Below are 16,586 nucleotides of genomic sequence, written 5' to 3'. Positions count from 1 at the left end.
AAGAGGGTATGACAATTTGAAAACTTGATATCTTCACAAACACTCTTCTCTCCCCAAAAGGTGACGATGACATTAAGGAAACTATTAATTTTTAAGTGGGCTAGAATCCTTTGTGTTAATAAGAAAAGCAAAGAACACCAGTAATTTGCACATCCTTATAAAATAGTACTCTCCTTGGAATATTATGTAACTTGAATTTGGAATGCTGTTTTTACATTTTCTTAAAATCTATTAAGAAGAAGAATGGGAAAAGAGTTATGTAAAGCTGAATTTCCTTTTTTCTTTCCTTACAGGAAGCACTTCTTTGATTGTCTTTAGCATCTTAAAAATCTCTGGTCCAAGAGAGTTTTGTTTTTTTTGTTTTTTTCTTTTTCTTTCTTTTTCTTTCTTTTTTTGTTTAAATCATAGTTGTGCTAGCATGTTCTTGGAAATGTCCTATAATTTGAAGTATACAGACTTAATTTCTTTGGAAACATTGAAAAACTTGGTCTGTGGGATCATGCACTCTGTTCATAATTAAATGTATATTTGAGTTCTCTATTTGTGTATGTATGTATTTGTTTTTTGCCTGTAGGATGTCTCTCACTATATTTCTTGTATCTGCAGTAGGCTTATTTGTGTACTGCAGGTCAGATGGTAAGTATGTGAAGGAAAGGGCTCTGATGAGTGCCCTTTATAGATAATTATACTTCATTATTTTAAAAAACATCCTGAATATTGAGTTTTTTACCGCAAGGCCTCATTAAAAGTGAAACTGATCAGATAGAATGTGAATGGCAAGAGACTAGCTATAAATGTTAACCTTACAGCTACCATACAGTAGGGGGCAGGCAAGTATTTTGATGTTTTTTAATAATCCATCGTCCTCTCTTACAGGTAGATGCCATTTTATCTACTTTATTCCTTGCTAGTCTCTTATTTTTTCCTTCCATATGTTTTCGGTATGAGTTATATTAATCTTTTATCCAAGGCTCTACTTTGATGTTATGTAACAGTAATCTATTTGAAACAGTAAATAGACAGTTGACCCTGTTCCAGTTGCTTATGAAGGCCTTGCAGTGGAAGAGCTAATAAGATATTTGATCCAAGTGACTAAGATTTCCTCCCCCACATTTTCTTTCTCTCTTTCTTTCCATTTGTCTTTCGGAATTTCTTTCTCTTCCTCCCTTCCACTTTCTTCTCTCATACAGGTCAACCCCCTCTGCTTCTCCCCACTGGTGAGTAACATCTGCAGCTCACATTAAGTCTGAATTGTTCTTTTAATTTAAGGTACCCCAGAGTTCATGGCCCCTGAGATGTATGAGGAGAAATATGATGAATCAGTTGATGTTTATGCTTTTGGGATGTGCATGCTTGAGATGGCCACGTCTGAATACCCTTACTCAGAGTGCCAAAATGCTGCACAGATCTACCGTCGAGTGACCAGCGTAAGTCTTCCCCTAACTGATTGGTCAGTTTAGGTCACATCTAAAAAGGAATCCCATGCTGGATAACATCAAACCATGCAAAAGGAAAAGCATGTAGTGTGTAGAAAGCATATATTTCAGTATGTAGAAAGCATACTGAGGTGTTAGGGGAGAGGAAATTGAGGTATTTTATTGCTCATGATATAGTGAGAGATAAAGATCAAAGGAGCATCAGTTTATCCTGGACCCTTCTAGTACTCATTTAAACCTTTATTATGAGATATACTGTGTTTAAAAATACTCTCATGGGGCCAGCCTGGTGTCGTAGCAGTTAAGTTCATGCAGTCCACTTCAGTGGCCCGGGGTTTGTGGGTTCGGAGCCTGGGTGTGGACCTACACACCACTCATCAAGCCATGCTGTGGTGGCATTCCACATACGAAATAGAGGAAGATTGGCACAGATGTTAGCTCAGAAACAATCTTCCTCAAGCAAAAAGAGGAAGACTGGCAACAGATGTTAGCTCAGGGCCAATCTTCCTCACCAAAAAAACCAAAACAAAACAAAACAAAAACACAACCTCTCATTACCTGCTTTTCAACCCCCTATTTATTCATCTAAGTTCTCTTTCCTTCCCACCATAAAGATTATCTGAGTTGAAAGTAATGCTCTTAACTGAAGCTGCTTTGTTTCTAGACTTTCCCTGAATGGCTTAAAATGGATTTATTATATTATATCATTTATAATTACCTGTAAGATTTAAGGTATAAATTAAAACTTTACTCGAGGGGCTGCCCCCATGGCCAAGTGGTTAAAGTTCCACGCATTCTGCTTCTGTGGCCCAGGTTTGTGGGTTCGGATCCCATGCAGAGACCTACACCATTCATCAGCCGTGCTATGGAGGGATCCCACATACAAAGTAGAGGAAGATCAGCACAGATGTTAGCTCAGGGCTAATCTTCCTCAAGTGAAAAAAGAGGAAGATTAGCAACTGATGTTAGCTCAGGTGAATCTTCCTCATCAAAAAAATTTTAGTTTAAATTATACATCTTAGAGGCTGGCCCGGTGGCACAGCAGTTAAGTGCACACATTCCGCTTTGGTGGCCCGGGGATCACCGGTTCGGATCCTGGGTGTGGACATGGCACTACTTGGCAAGCCATGCTGTGGTAGGCGTCTCACATATAGAGTAGAGGAAGATGGGCACAGATGTTAGCTCAGGACCAGTCTTCCTCAGCAAAAAGAGGAGGATTGGCAGCAGATGTTCGTCTTCCTCGAAAAAATAAATAAATAAATAATACATGGTAGTGTATTTCTGCCAAAAAAAGATATTTTCTAGAGTTGTCCAATTCAAACCTGAAACATAGTTGTTAGTTAGGTCCCTAATCATAAAGCACTAAAAGAAATTTACTGTAAGAATGTAGAGGCTTTCTACAAATGACCTAAAAGTTAAGCCAAGTAATTCCATTGAATATTTTTGGAGCTTTTTCTATTGTGAAGAAGTTGAAACATATACAAAACTAGTGAGAATAGTATAATGAATTCTCATTTGTTCAATGCCGCATTAATATTAGAACCACTTTTGCTATACTTGCACTATCTGTCCTCTTTATTTCATTGTTTCATTTTACCACTGTATACTTAATTATACTTCTCTAAAAAATACAGATCTTTTCTTTTCTTTTTTTTTTTTTAAGATTTTATTTTTCCTTTTTCTCCCCAAAACCCCCCAGTACATACTTGTGTATGTTTAGTTGTGGGTCCTTCTAGTTGTGGCATGTGGGACGCCACCTCAGCATGGCCTGATGAGTGGTGCCATGTCTGGGCCCAGGATCCAAACCGGTGAAACCCTGGGCCGCCAAAGCAGAGTGCGCGAAATTTACCACTCCACCACGGGGCCAGCCTGCAGATCTTTTCTTATGTAACTATATCATACCTGAAAAAAACTAACAGTGATTTCTGGATCATCTAATACCCTAACCTATTCAGATAGTTCCCCTACTGTTTCAGAGATGTCTGTTTATAGTCAGTGTTCAAAATAGGACTCATCAGGGTCCACAAGGGATATCTTCTTGTTATATCTCTTACTCTAGAAGTATTGCCCCCACTTTCTTTTTCTGTGTTCTATTGATTTGTTGAAGAAATTAGGTGAAATGTTTTGAGAAATGTTCCACATTCTCTATTTATTGATTTGCTTCCTTATGATGTCATTTAACTTGCTATCGTATCTTCCATATTTCTATAAATAGAAATCTATCTTAAAGTTGTTGGGAGGATGTCAATAATGTAAAAATAATTTTATCTTTTCACTCATTCATACAAGAATGTTTGTAGTTTTCCAGAGGCTAAATGATGTGTGATATTGTAGCAGATTAAATGCAGAAGCAGATAATGAGAATCCATTTGTCTTCTCTTAAGCCATGCATTAAAAGGTTGCAAAAATGTAAAGCAAAATCAGTCTTCTTGCTGAGTTTTTTTTGTTTTGGAAAATATGGAATTTTTAATTTTAAAGGTTGTATATTATTAACATTAATGGATGTATTATTATTATTTTAATGACTTAATAAATATTTTAAAACTTTGTCAGTTTTAATTCCTAACATGGTAAATATCAATAGATATTACACATAAACAAAAGCCCTTTGTTGTCCTCAGTAATTTTTAAGAGTGTGAAGGGGTCCTGAGAGAAACAGATTTGGCAAAATTTAGGTTAAAATTTTTTGCAAGAGTGCTTAGTATGTGGTGCTGTGTATTTCATATTATGTTACATCAAGAGGCACATAGGATCTAGTTAATCGGTTTTTTTTTTTTTTTTTAAGATTGGCGCCTGAGCTAACAACTGTTGCAAATCTTTTTTTTTTTTTGCTCCCCTCCTCCTTCTCCTCAAGGCCCCCCAGTACTTAGTTGTATATTCTAGTTGTGAGTGCCTCTGGTTGTGATATGTTGGATGCCACCTCAGCGTGGCCTGATGAGTGGTGCCATCTCCACACCCAGGATCTGAACTGGTGAAACCCCGGGCTGATGAAGCGGAGCACGCGAACTCAACCACTCGGCCACGGGGCCGGCCCCTAGTTAACCCAGTTTTAGTGATACAATTTCATTGAATTTTGGTATATTAGAAGATGTGATTATAAATTGCTTTTTTATATTTTTGATAGCTGGTTAGAGTGGTAATTTAGTGTATTTCTAAAAACAAATGGAAAACATTTTGCTTTAGGTAGACCGAATTAGCTTTACATCTTCATAAACAAAGGCTTGGGAGAAATCTTTGATTACCTCATTAATTATAATTGCTGTGAATATTCTTTTAATGTCTTTTTTTCTATGTTTGTATGTGATTCTGCTGTGTTGATGGGTGTGGAGCTACTTTGGACAGTTAATTTATTTAACTCAGCATGAATGATAAGAAGCATTAGAGTCTTCATACCCAATAAATGCAGTAACTTTTGTTTGTCTAGAGAAAAGCATTATTTAAGTTATTCCTGATGTTTTAACTACAGTGGTATTCTGTCAGTTATTGTTGTTGTCTCCAAGTCTCTGTCCTGAGGCCTTAGTGTTATATTTATTAGCCTCTTTTCAATACCCTCCCACCCCAGTTTCTAATCTATGATAGGCCTCTCTAAAAGCATTGATCCTCAACTCAGGTTGGGGGGGTCAGGAGAAATGTAGTTTGCTTAGCCTTCAGATAATTATGATAAGTATCCTAATCATTCTACCGTTTTGCCCTTAGAAAGCTCACCTGTTTTGGCTCTTTGAGTTGTATATCAGTATTCCAAGTTCAGGTCTTTTATTATTATTCCCATTTCTTCCCCCATACATGATAATTGTCCCTTTTCTTCTTTGGGTGTAGGGTGGGCTATTTACTGGGTGATTTCCCCCTTTATTTTATTTACAAATTTTGAAACTTCAAGGAGTGTATTTGACTCCTTGTTTTTTTACTCCTTCCAGTTTATCAGGTTCTTGCTTCAGAAGAACTCTTAGATGAAGCCTTCTTTATTCCCCTTGTCAGAACTCTGATTTCACATCTTCCTTACACTATCTTCCAGCAGTAGTTTGCATTATGAATTTGTTTTTCTGCTTCACTTAAACTAGTTGAATTTTCTTGCTGTCTCTTACCGGTATGAGGAACTTATGTTATATGACACCAATTTGCTTATCAAAGCATGTACAGATTCTTAATATTATCTTTTGGTATTCCTCATCTTCATCTAAACACTTTTGTTAGTCAAGCCAGTCCTCTTTTTATTATCCTACACATATGCCACATATTTTCTTTTATTGCTGTCCATATGTACATGCTATTTTTGTCTTTGTCTATGTACTCTTCTGCTATCCAATCAATCCTTATACTGTACTTAACTAACTTCCCCAGTGAAATTTTATCTGATTGGCTTCACTGCGTAATGATCTTTGCCTTCTCTGAGGTGAGCTTCTCAATTGATCTGAATCACAGAGTTTTATTTGTAATTGATTATTTTACTTATAAGTTCAAAAATTGAATTAATGTAAAGCATTTAAAATAGTGCTTATTAGTGTATAATAAGCACTATATAAGTGCTTGCTGTTTATTTTTACTGATTTATAGCCTTCTTTAAAATTTGTAATCATACCTCTGTAAAGTATTTCTGTTTAACTTCATCCTTATCCCTAGCACTGTCCCAAATAGAAGTCTCAAATGCAAATATCTGCAACATTTTCTGAATCCCTGCTATGTGCCAGGTCTAGAGCTTGACAGCAGGTGATTAAAGATGAATAACGTAGATATCCCCTGTCTTCAGAAAACTAGTTCCAATCTAGAGGATAAACATGTAAGGAAATAATTGTAACTATAGTGTGATGAGTATTATTAATAATGGAGACAAGTGCTAGGAGCAACAGAGGCACGGTGGTCAGCTCTACTATGCATTAGGGAAGGTTTTACAAAAAGAGCTGTCATGTGAACTGGCAAAAAAGGGAGAAGTGAGAGAGTGTTCCAAGAAACCAAGATAGGATGTATGTGAACACTGAGGTGCTAGGCACCATAGTACAACCACAGGAAAGGCAAATTGATCAAATAGTGTGAGAATGTTGTTTTGTGGTTGGAAGGGAGGGACAAGAATCAATCGCTAACTGGTTTTCCCAAAACTCCAAAATCCTGCCTCTCATCTCAGAGCAAAGAGTTAGGGGTCTGTAATTAAGAGGAACTTGTGTCTCCTTGTAAGTATTTTTTGCCTTTACTGTATTGTTATCTTTTAAAGAGGAAAGAAACTTCCATTTGATTATAGGCTTTTAGAAGTAGCAAGAGGAAAAGAGAAAGATTGAAATTACAGTAGAAGGGGGGATAATTGGTAGAGTAATAGCCGGGATTCAGTGAGATCTGGAGCGTGGTATATATGGGAAGCCTTAAGAGGGAAGATTTTTTTCTTGAGATAAGCTATTAAGATGGGTTTTGGAGGCACAGTCTTGGATTCACATCCCTTCTCTTATTCTTATATGATTTTGAGCAAGTCACTTAATTCCTCTGTAAAGGAAGGATACTGATACCCCTTTACAGGTTATTTAGCACAGTACCTGGTACTGGTAATGTAGCAGTAGATCCTGGTTATTTTCTATGAAATATGAGTTAAGTCATATTCTCTGAGGTGTAGAATGAAGGACAGCCTTTAAATGTGGTAAAGGCTTAAAATAACATCTATGGAATTTTGGACTGACCAGGAAATAACAACTGGGAAACACATCAAGCCTCCAGAATTGCTTTTTATCATTGATACATGCTACTATGTAAACATTTGATTCATTGTTTGTACTTGTGTATGTAAGTATAAAAGAGCAGATTCTCCTCTATGACTTATTTATTCCTTCTCATAAGCTATAATAGTTTAAAATACTTTGTTAGTCCTCAGTTTTTTATATTCTGAATTCTTCCTACCAGTCTTTGAAGAGTAGATTATGGTGAGGTGTTGACACAAATGAGTAAGACTTCATAGGAGAAATATTAATCTTATTTGGTATCCTTTCCACTTGACAGATTTCATCTGTTTGTGAATATTTTATTTATTATAAACTGTGACCAAGCACTAATACTGTGTACCGAGGATACACCAAGTAATGAGGTTAAAAAGTCCCTTCTCTCATGGAGCTTATATTCACATGCATGAAAACAGTTGATTACTCTATTAGTGTGATAACAAGGTTCGTGTCTAGAATAGATGGGAGATTAAGATTGAGAAGATGAATTAAGTGTGTTGTGACACAGGTTCAGTCATTCTTTCTTTTTGCCTCAACTCTATGACTAGATACCAAACCAGTTTGATTTTTTAAAAAGTAGGTTAAGTAACCAAGTAATGAGAGAGGAGATACAAGCTAATAGATTCAAAGCTGAGGAAAAGATAAAAGTTGCTACGAATCAAAGTAAATTTATATGTCAGCATGCTGTATGAGTCATGTTACTAAAGAATAAAAGGTGTCTTTATTATGTCACTTCAGGCAAATCACCTCTGAGCCTGAATTTCCACATCTGGTAATGGTCATCATAACTGCCAGGCCTACTAAGGTTGTTGTGAAGAGCAATGTGTTGAAATTGTGTAAGAAGGTACATTTGAAAAAGTTTAAAAATAAATTTATTGTATTAGACGTGTAAGTAGATGATCTCTGAAATGTCTTCTATCTCAGTAGATTCTTGATATTTTAGAATGATTTGACATAAGAGTTTCTGCCACCAAAGATTGGGAGGATAGTAGTAATAATGAGCTTTTGTTAGCTTGATAAAGCTCAAATGCATTGGTTTCATAAATTTCCAAAATCTGTTATTGGGGCTTATTTAAAGAATTTGACTTTCTTTTATTCCTTCAGCTTTTCAATTAAATAGGAAATATAAGACAAATTATTTCTTGGGCAGCTGAATATGAAGTTATCGAAACTTATGAGTATGAATCTGACTACATAATCAAGTCATAGGCTTTCAGTAGTTCTTAAAGTCTGCTTTCTGTCCTTCAGTGACTTTTATAAATGTGTTATTTTGTGCTTATGGCTCTTAAAGGCCCTTTGGGGTTTGATTGATTGATTCTCTATGTGACGTAATGTGCTGGGTCAGAGTATTGATCAGGAATAATTTTTCTTTTTTATTGTGTGTGCTCAATAAAAAAAGAAATGTACATTTAGGTTTTTTAAACAGCTTTATTGAGATGTTTCATATGCCATGTAGTTCACCCATTTAAGGTACAATTGTACAATTCAGTGGTTTTCAGTATATTCACAGATATGTACAACCATCCCCACAGTCAATTTTAGAATAATTTCATCATCTGAAAAAGAAATCCTGTACCCTTTGTCTGTCATCCTCTGTACCTGCATCCCCCCAGCCCTAAGCTACCACTGACCTATTCCTGTCTCTGTAGATTTCAATATTCTGGACAGTTCATATAAATGGAATCATATAATATGTGGTCTTTTGTAACTGGCTTCTTTCAGTTAGCATAATGTTTTCAGGGTTCATCCATGTTGTAGTATGTATCAGTACTTCATTCCTTTTCAAGGCTGAGTAATAGCCCATTGTATGTATATACCACCATTTGTTTATCCATCCACCCATTGGACATTTGGGCTGTTTGCACCTTTTAGCTATTGTGAATAGAGCTGCTATGGACATTTGTGTACAAGTTTTTGTTTGAACATCTGTTTTCAATTCTTGTGGATATAATCCTGGTAGTGTAATTGCTAGCTCATATGCTAACTCTGTGTTTAACCATTTGAGGAACTGCCAGACTGTTTTCTAAGTGGCTGCCCCATTTTACATTCCCATCATCAGTGTGTAAGAGGGTTTTGATCTCTCCATATCCTTGATAACCCTTGTTATTATCTGAGTTTTTAAATTCCAGCCCTCCTAGTAGGTTTGAAATGCTCTCTTATTGTGGTTTTGATTTTTGTTTCTCTGATTGCTAATGATGTTGCACAGCTTTTTCATGTGCTGATTGGCTGTTTGTATGTCTCCCCTCACCCTTAGGAAAAATGCCTATTCAGCTCCTTTGCTCATTTTTTAACTGGGTTATTTATCTTTTTATTATTGAGTTATTTGAGTTCTTTGTATGTTCTAGATGTAAGTCCTTTATCACATATATGGTTTCCAATTATTTTCTCCCATTCTGTGCTGTGGTTTGTTTTTTCTTAATAGTGTCACTTTCCTGATAGTGTCCTTTGGAACACAAAAGTTTTTCAGTTTGATGAAGTCCAATTTATCTATCTTATCTTTTTTTTTTTTGCTTGTGCTTTTGGTGTCATCTAAGAATCGGTTGCCAAATCCAAAGTCAGAAACATTTACCCCTGTGTTTTCTTCTACAAGTTTTATAGTTTTAACTCTTCTAATTAGATTTTTGATTCATTTTGAAGTGAATTTTTGTATATGGTGTGAAGTAAGGATCCACCTTTGTTCTTTTGCTTGTGACTGTCCAATTGTCCCAACACCATTTGTTGAAAAGCCTGTTCTTTCCTCATTGAATAGTCTTGGCACCCTTGCTGAAAATCAGTTGACCATAGGGACATGAGTTTATTTCTGGACCCTCAGTTCTATTCCATGGATCTACAGTCGTGTCACATAACATTTCAGTCAACGATGGACCGCATATAGGATGGTAGTCCCATAAGATAAGTACTATATACCCTACGTATGTAGTAGGCTATACCGTCTCAGTTTGTGTAAGTACTGTAGGGGAGGAAGAAATTTTCCTGTCCTTCTAGGTTCTTCTGGCTGGTCTAAGAATTACATTGACATGAGACCTTAACAGGAGAAAGACAAACAAAAGTTTAATGACATGTGTACATGAGAGAAACCCAGGAAAATGTACTAACTTGTCAAAATGGCTGAAGACTTCACCTTAAATACCATCCTTAGCCAAAGACAAAAGATGTTGGCAGGTGGCGAGAATCAGAGACTTCAGAGGAAAGGAAGGCAATTCACAGGTTGGTGAAAGGGAGCCAGTGTCTGGCCACACAGAAACAGAAGTGCACAGAGGGGAACTCAGCCAACAGGCTTTTCTAGGTTCCTCCCTGCCTACCGCCTAGGTCATGTGACACTAAGGTGCTAGCTCACTTCCCGAGACAGGTTTTTTTATCTGAATTCTTTTAGGTAGGTAACAAGAAAAACTCTCTGAGTCTTTTTGTTTCTTAAAAATAATCAGCCTAAAATAATTCTCATGTTAAAGAGACACATTCTGGGGTGGCAAATTTTGTTTCCCTTCAGTACACTCAGTGATGATCTCATGATGATGAAATCGCCTAAGGATGCCTTTCTCAAAATGTATCTCCATGATTAAGCAATGCATGACGGTGTATGTCTTGATTACCATTGCTTTGTAGTAAGTTTTGAATTGGGAAGTGTGAGTCCAATTTATTCTTCAAGTTTTGGCCCTTCGAGATGTTTTGCAATTTCATATAAATTTTAGAATCAGCTTGTCAGTTTCTACAAAGAAGTCCGCTGGGATCCTGATAGGTATTGCATTGAATCTATAGATCAGTTTGGGGAGTATTGCCATCTTAACTATACTAAGTCATCTGGTTAATGAACATGGGATGTTTTTCCATTTACTTAGATCTTCTGTAATTTCTTTCAACGATGTTTTATAGTTTTCAGAGTATAAGTTATATATTTCTTTTATTAAATTTATTCCTAAGTAATGTATTTTTTTGTGATGTTATTGTAAATGAAACTTTTTTTCACTTTTAACTTTTGATTGTTCATTATAAATACTATTGGTTTTTTTATATTGATCTGGAATCTAACAACCTTACTGAACTAATTTATTAATTCTAATAGTTTTTTAGTAGATTCCTTAGGATTTTCTCTGAACAAGATCATTTCACCTGCAAATAGTGATAGTTCTTAAAAAGATAAAAGGCTTGGCAAGGGCGAGTGTGTACTTTAACTGTGAGAAAGAATTGAAAAAAATGGCTGACTCTTAGTTTAATCAATGGAGGTTTGGGGATAAAGTTGGAAAAACAAAAGACTGTGGGTGGTATTTGACTTCTGGGAATTTTCTAATGAGAATAAAGAGAGCATCTCTTGATAATGTCAGATTCCATTCCCATTATAATTACAATGTCTGTGTGTGAGAGAGAAGATGAAAACAGAATTCTCAACTTTTTTAGTGACATCATCAATAAGAGTTTCTTATTTTTAAAAATTAACTATAAGAGTAATAAATAAAATTTCATAAGTAAATTACTTTTATGTTTTTACTTTTCCTAAGGGTAATTTGCCCCTTTTTTTCTTTTAGTTGGTTAGGATTTTATTTCATTAACTATCCTGATTTTGCTAGAAATGACGGAATGGTTGACAATTAAAACAAATCTGAACCACCCAATTGTTTCGGTAGATCGAGTACAAATTCTTGTTTGAATCCAAATATGTGAATTTAATTATTTGTTCTCTCACATTGTATTGCATCACTGACCTCACCAAGTCTGCTTATATCGATTGATTTTTCTACCTAACTTTCAAGGAAGAGTTGAGAATGGGGATATAGAGGGACCCAGGAAATTGTAAATACCTGAAATTTAAATTGGTTCACCAACTATTTGAGCATTAGTTTTCTGGGGCTGTAGTAACAAAGTACTTTAACTGGGTGGTTTAAACCAATAGAAATTTGTCTCACAGTTCTGAGGGCAGAAGTCCAAAATCCAGGTTTCAACAGTCATGTTCCCTCTGAAACACGTAGGAGAGAATCCTTCCTTGCCTCTTATCTTCTGATGGTTTACTGGCAATCCTTGCCATTCCTTGGCTTGTCTGTCTGTGTCATCATATGGTATTCTCCCTTCGTTTGTCTGTGTCTCTGTGTCTCCTTTTCTTATAAAGACACCAGTTAGATTGTATTAAGGGCCCACCCCACTTCTGGATGACCCCATCTTAACTAATTACACCTGCAATGATCCTATTTCCAAATAAGGTTACATTCTGAGATACTGAGGATTAAAACTTTAACATATCTTTTTGGGGGACACGGTTCATCCCATGGCAGTTCATAGGTTCATCCAATAAATATTTTAAGTCTCTACTATGTTTCAGACTTTTTTATAGATCCTGGGTATTGAATATTAATGTGAAGTAAAACACAATCCTTGTCTCTCAAGAACGTACTAGGGGAAGGGGAACAGACGTGTAAACCAGTTACCATGTGGTATAAAAAGTTATTCCAGAGATACATACTTAACGAAAGCACTTAGGAGTGGTGCCTATTTGAGTTTGGACAGGTTAGGAAAATTATGTTAAAGAAATAGGGAGACTAAGATAGTGTTGCATGTGAGAAATCTATAATTTGTATGTCTAGAGAGTTTGGATGTAGGAAAAGGAAGAGGTAGGGAATCAGAGAGGAGAGGAAAGCTTTGACTATACTTGAACATTGGGGAAACCATTGCAGCACTTTAAGACTGGGTAGATGTCATAAGATCAGACTTAAATTTTTAAATTTTTAAATTTTGTAAAGATTATTCTGACTGCAGAGTGGAGAATAGATTTATGGGGAAAGACTAAAAGCTGAAAATCCGATTGAGAGGCTATTGCAGTAATCTGAAGGAATGATTGATAGTCTGACTTTAGGAGTTGTGGTAGAGATGGCTAAAGTGGATGAATGAGAGATTGATTTTCTTTATGAATTAGAATTCAATTAAGCTAAATTGTTTTTTCCACTTAACATTTATGCAAATAAATAGTAATATGAAAATAAATACTCATTATAAATACATACCTTCTTAAGAAGATCAAACTGAACGTCAAACCTGATTATGAGGTTAAATATGTAACTTTAAATTTTAGGACTATAAAATTTATAATTTGTATATGGAATGGTTTGTTTTATTTACTAACTTTCCATCTGTTACTTTTCTTCAGTCCATCATACTCTAAACCAGGGATTAGCAAACTATGATCCTCAGGCCAAATCCAGCCTGCTGCCCATTTTTGTACAGCCCATGTACATTTTTAAATGGTTGAGGAGAAAATCAAAAGAATACTATGTCATGACATGTGAAAATTATATGAAATTCAGATTTCAGTGTCCATAAGTAAAGTAATAAAACACAGCCATACTCATTTGTTTCTGTTTTATCTGTGCCTCTTTTTACACATTACAATGGCAGAGTTGAATAATTACAACAGACCAATACAGTCCAAAAGGCCTAAAACATGTATTCTCTGGCTCTGAACATAAAAAGTTGCTGACTCCTATTCTAAACACATGTCGCCAGATTTTCTTTAAAAATTCTCCTCTAGGGGCCAGCCCCATGGCATAGTGGTTAAGTTCGGCGCCGTCTGCTTCAGTGGCCTGAGTTCGATTCCTGGGCGCAGACCTATACCACTCGTCAGCAGCCATGCTGTGGTGGCAGCCCACATACAACATAGAGGAAGATTGGCACAGATGTTAGCTCAGGGTGAATCTTCCTCAGCAAAAAACAAAAAAAACTCTAAAGAATTCTGTAAGTAATTACTAATTTGCAAAAGTGGTGGTACTGTTCTGTTACAATGCTGTTAGCCTCTGTACTTATAGTAGACATGAGAATTTCAGTGCAAGCAAGTAGCTACTTAAATTATTAGCTCTGAAAATTTCTGGGCAGTCTTTTCTCTCTGTTAAGAGTAGAACTATAACTTTAATTCTGTGATGAAAACATAAGAGGTTTTAATCTAATAACCATTTTTCACTGGCCGTACTTATTCTTGCTATTGTCCAAAGAATAAATAACATCTTAAACAAATCCACTATTACTGCTTGAGCTGATCATTCTGGATTTTAAACACAAGGGTTTTCTGAACTGTTACTTTTTATTTACCTACCAACAGTGTTAAATGTTTTGATACTGAACAGACTAGGAGAATGAAGTATGCATAAGATAGCCATATATTTAAACATTCTTTGCTGTCTCTCTCAGCCACCAGCCGCCTTTGTTGGTCTTGAAGTATTTCTAATTTGAAACTGGGGTAGATTTCATTATGTACCAGCAGAAAATGGCTCTACTGTTTCATAGGCTGCTGTTAGTGACACTGACTAGGCATTGACTGGGCTGTCTCCATTATTTAGTAGTGATGTGTCTCTGACTAAACTCGTGAATTCAGTTCCTGATTTTTTTCTCTAAACAAATAAAGGTTGATACTTAATAGTGTCTCAGGGGATCATGGAATTTTATTTTATTTATTTATTTATTTTTTAAGATTTTATTTTTTTTCTTTTTCTCCCCAAAGCTCCCCAGTACATAGTTGGATATTCTTAGCTGTGGGTCCTTCCAGTTGTGTCATGTGGGACGCTGCCTCAGCCTGGTTTGATGAGCAGTGCCATGTCCGCGCCCAGGATTCGAACCAATGAAACACTGGGCCGCCTGCAGGAGACTGCACGAACTTAACCATTCGGTCACGGGGCCAGCCCCAGATCATGGAATTTTAGATTATTTTAATTTAAAATGAAGTATAAAAGTAACTCTGCTATTTAAAGAAATCAAGTTATATGGTAGTACTGACTTTTTTAAATGCAAATTTTATGGGTGACCTATATTAAATTTTATCACTGTTCCATACCCAACCCAGCAAACATGATGAACTGGTTAAAGTTAATGACTGAGGGGGCCGGCCCAGTGGTGCAGCAGTTAAGTGTACATGTTCCACTTCGGCGGTCTGGGGTTCATCCGTTCGGATCCGGGGTGTGGACCTACACACCACTCGTCAAGCCATGCTGTGGCAGGCATCCCACATATAAAGTAGAGGAAGATGGGCACAGATGTTAGCTGAGGGCCAGTCTTCCTCAGCAAAGAGAGGAGGATAGGTGGCAGATGTTAGCTCAGGACTAATCTTCCTCAAAAAAAAGTTGCTCACCAGAGGCTCAGGGCTGAAAGCAGTGTGTTTCAGAATTCTTTGGCTTAAGACTGTCAGGGACAGCACTGCCATAAGATCAGATAAAAATTTATGTAAGCAATTATTTGATAAAAGTAACAAAAACAAATTAGATTTTTAAGAAAAGGCATTTGAGACACCACTAATAAACAAATGCATCTTTATTTACAAATGCAAACTTGAGTTCATATGAGAAGAAAATCCCCTTCTCAAATGAAAGCAGTCTTTGGTGTTAATTTAATAGAACCTAGAAAGACCCATTTTATTGTTTCCATATTCTCAGTATAGTATTTACGGTTTTCAGTTTTTCAGAGGGTTTTTTCTTTTGAGATAAAATTCACATACCATAAAATTCACCATTTAAATCATTTTAAGGTGTACAATTCAGTGGTTTTTAGTATATTCACAGTGTTCTGCAGTCATCACCTCTAATGCCAGAGCCTTTCCATCACCCCATAAAAGAAACCCCATATTCATTAGCAGTATTCCCCATTCCCTTCCGCCCAATCCCTGGCAACCGATAATCTACTTTCTGTCTCTGTGGATTTGATTTGCCTACAGTAGACACTTCATACAAATGAAATCATACAAAATATGGCCTTTTGTATTATACTTTGTTTTTGTGTTATGCTTTGACTTAGCATGATGTTTTCAGGGTTTATCCATGTTGTAGTATGAATCAGTACTTCATTCCTTTTTGTGGCTAATACTGCATTGTATGGATGTACCACATTTGTTATATTCAACAGGTTTTGTTTCCCCTTAGTTCTGTAGTTTCTTCCTCGTTTTTTCATTGTTAAACTGTTTGAACCTGTGGCCACCCTAACCTCTAGAGAGAGATTGGGAACAGGAAGGATGAAATATACAGTGTATTGAAAAGTATTGTCCTAAAAGAACAATTTAGTGGTTACCGGGGGAAGAGGGGTGGAGTGTGGGCACAAGCGATGAAGGGGCACACTTATGTGGTGTCTGGCGAATATTAATGTACAACTGGAATTTCACAATGTTATATACTATTATGACCACAATAAAAATTGGTTAATTAATTTTTTTAAAAAGATATTGTCCTAGAACCTGATATATTAAATCTGTTTATACATACTGTATTCTTAGCATCGCATATGGCACCTTGTAGGCACTCAGTGATAATTTGAAGGATAAGTGACTCAATTAAAGGAATCTCAAATATAGTCAATCAGACACTGTGTGAGTTTGGGAGAATTGAATTTACCCAGCAACAGAGGAATGAAACTTCAGGTGACCTTTGAAATATTAACAAAATATCTTTCTAAAATGAAATTGAATAGTAGCAAGTAGAAACTGCTAAACATATAAAAGCAA

The 16,586-nt window shown here is 36.1% G+C and overlaps 1 protein-coding gene across 31 annotated transcripts in view; it reads left to right on the top strand.

The window, feature by feature from the left end:
- The window catches only part of WNK1 (WNK lysine deficient protein kinase 1), a 176,511-nt gene that overhangs the window by 78,269 nt on the left and 81,656 nt on the right, over positions 1-16,586 (top strand). For all 31 annotated transcript variants that reach the window (XR_011497047.1, XM_070494743.1, XM_070494744.1 and 28 more), the window contains exon 4: positions 1,270-1,427. Coding sequence is in view for 30 of the 31 variants with exons in the window: in XM_070494743.1 (XP_070350844.1) it covers positions 1,270-1,427 (158 nt within the window). In the remaining variant the exon portion in view is untranslated. The remainder of the gene's footprint in view (positions 1-1,269; positions 1,428-16,586) is intronic.

This window comes from Equus asinus, chromosome 22, assembly GCF_041296235.1.
Source record: "Equus asinus isolate D_3611 breed Donkey chromosome 22, EquAss-T2T_v2, whole genome shotgun sequence".
NCBI lineage: Eukaryota > Metazoa > Chordata > Mammalia > Perissodactyla > Equidae > Equus > Equus asinus.
This window is presented reverse-complemented; position numbering and strand designations above follow the sequence as displayed.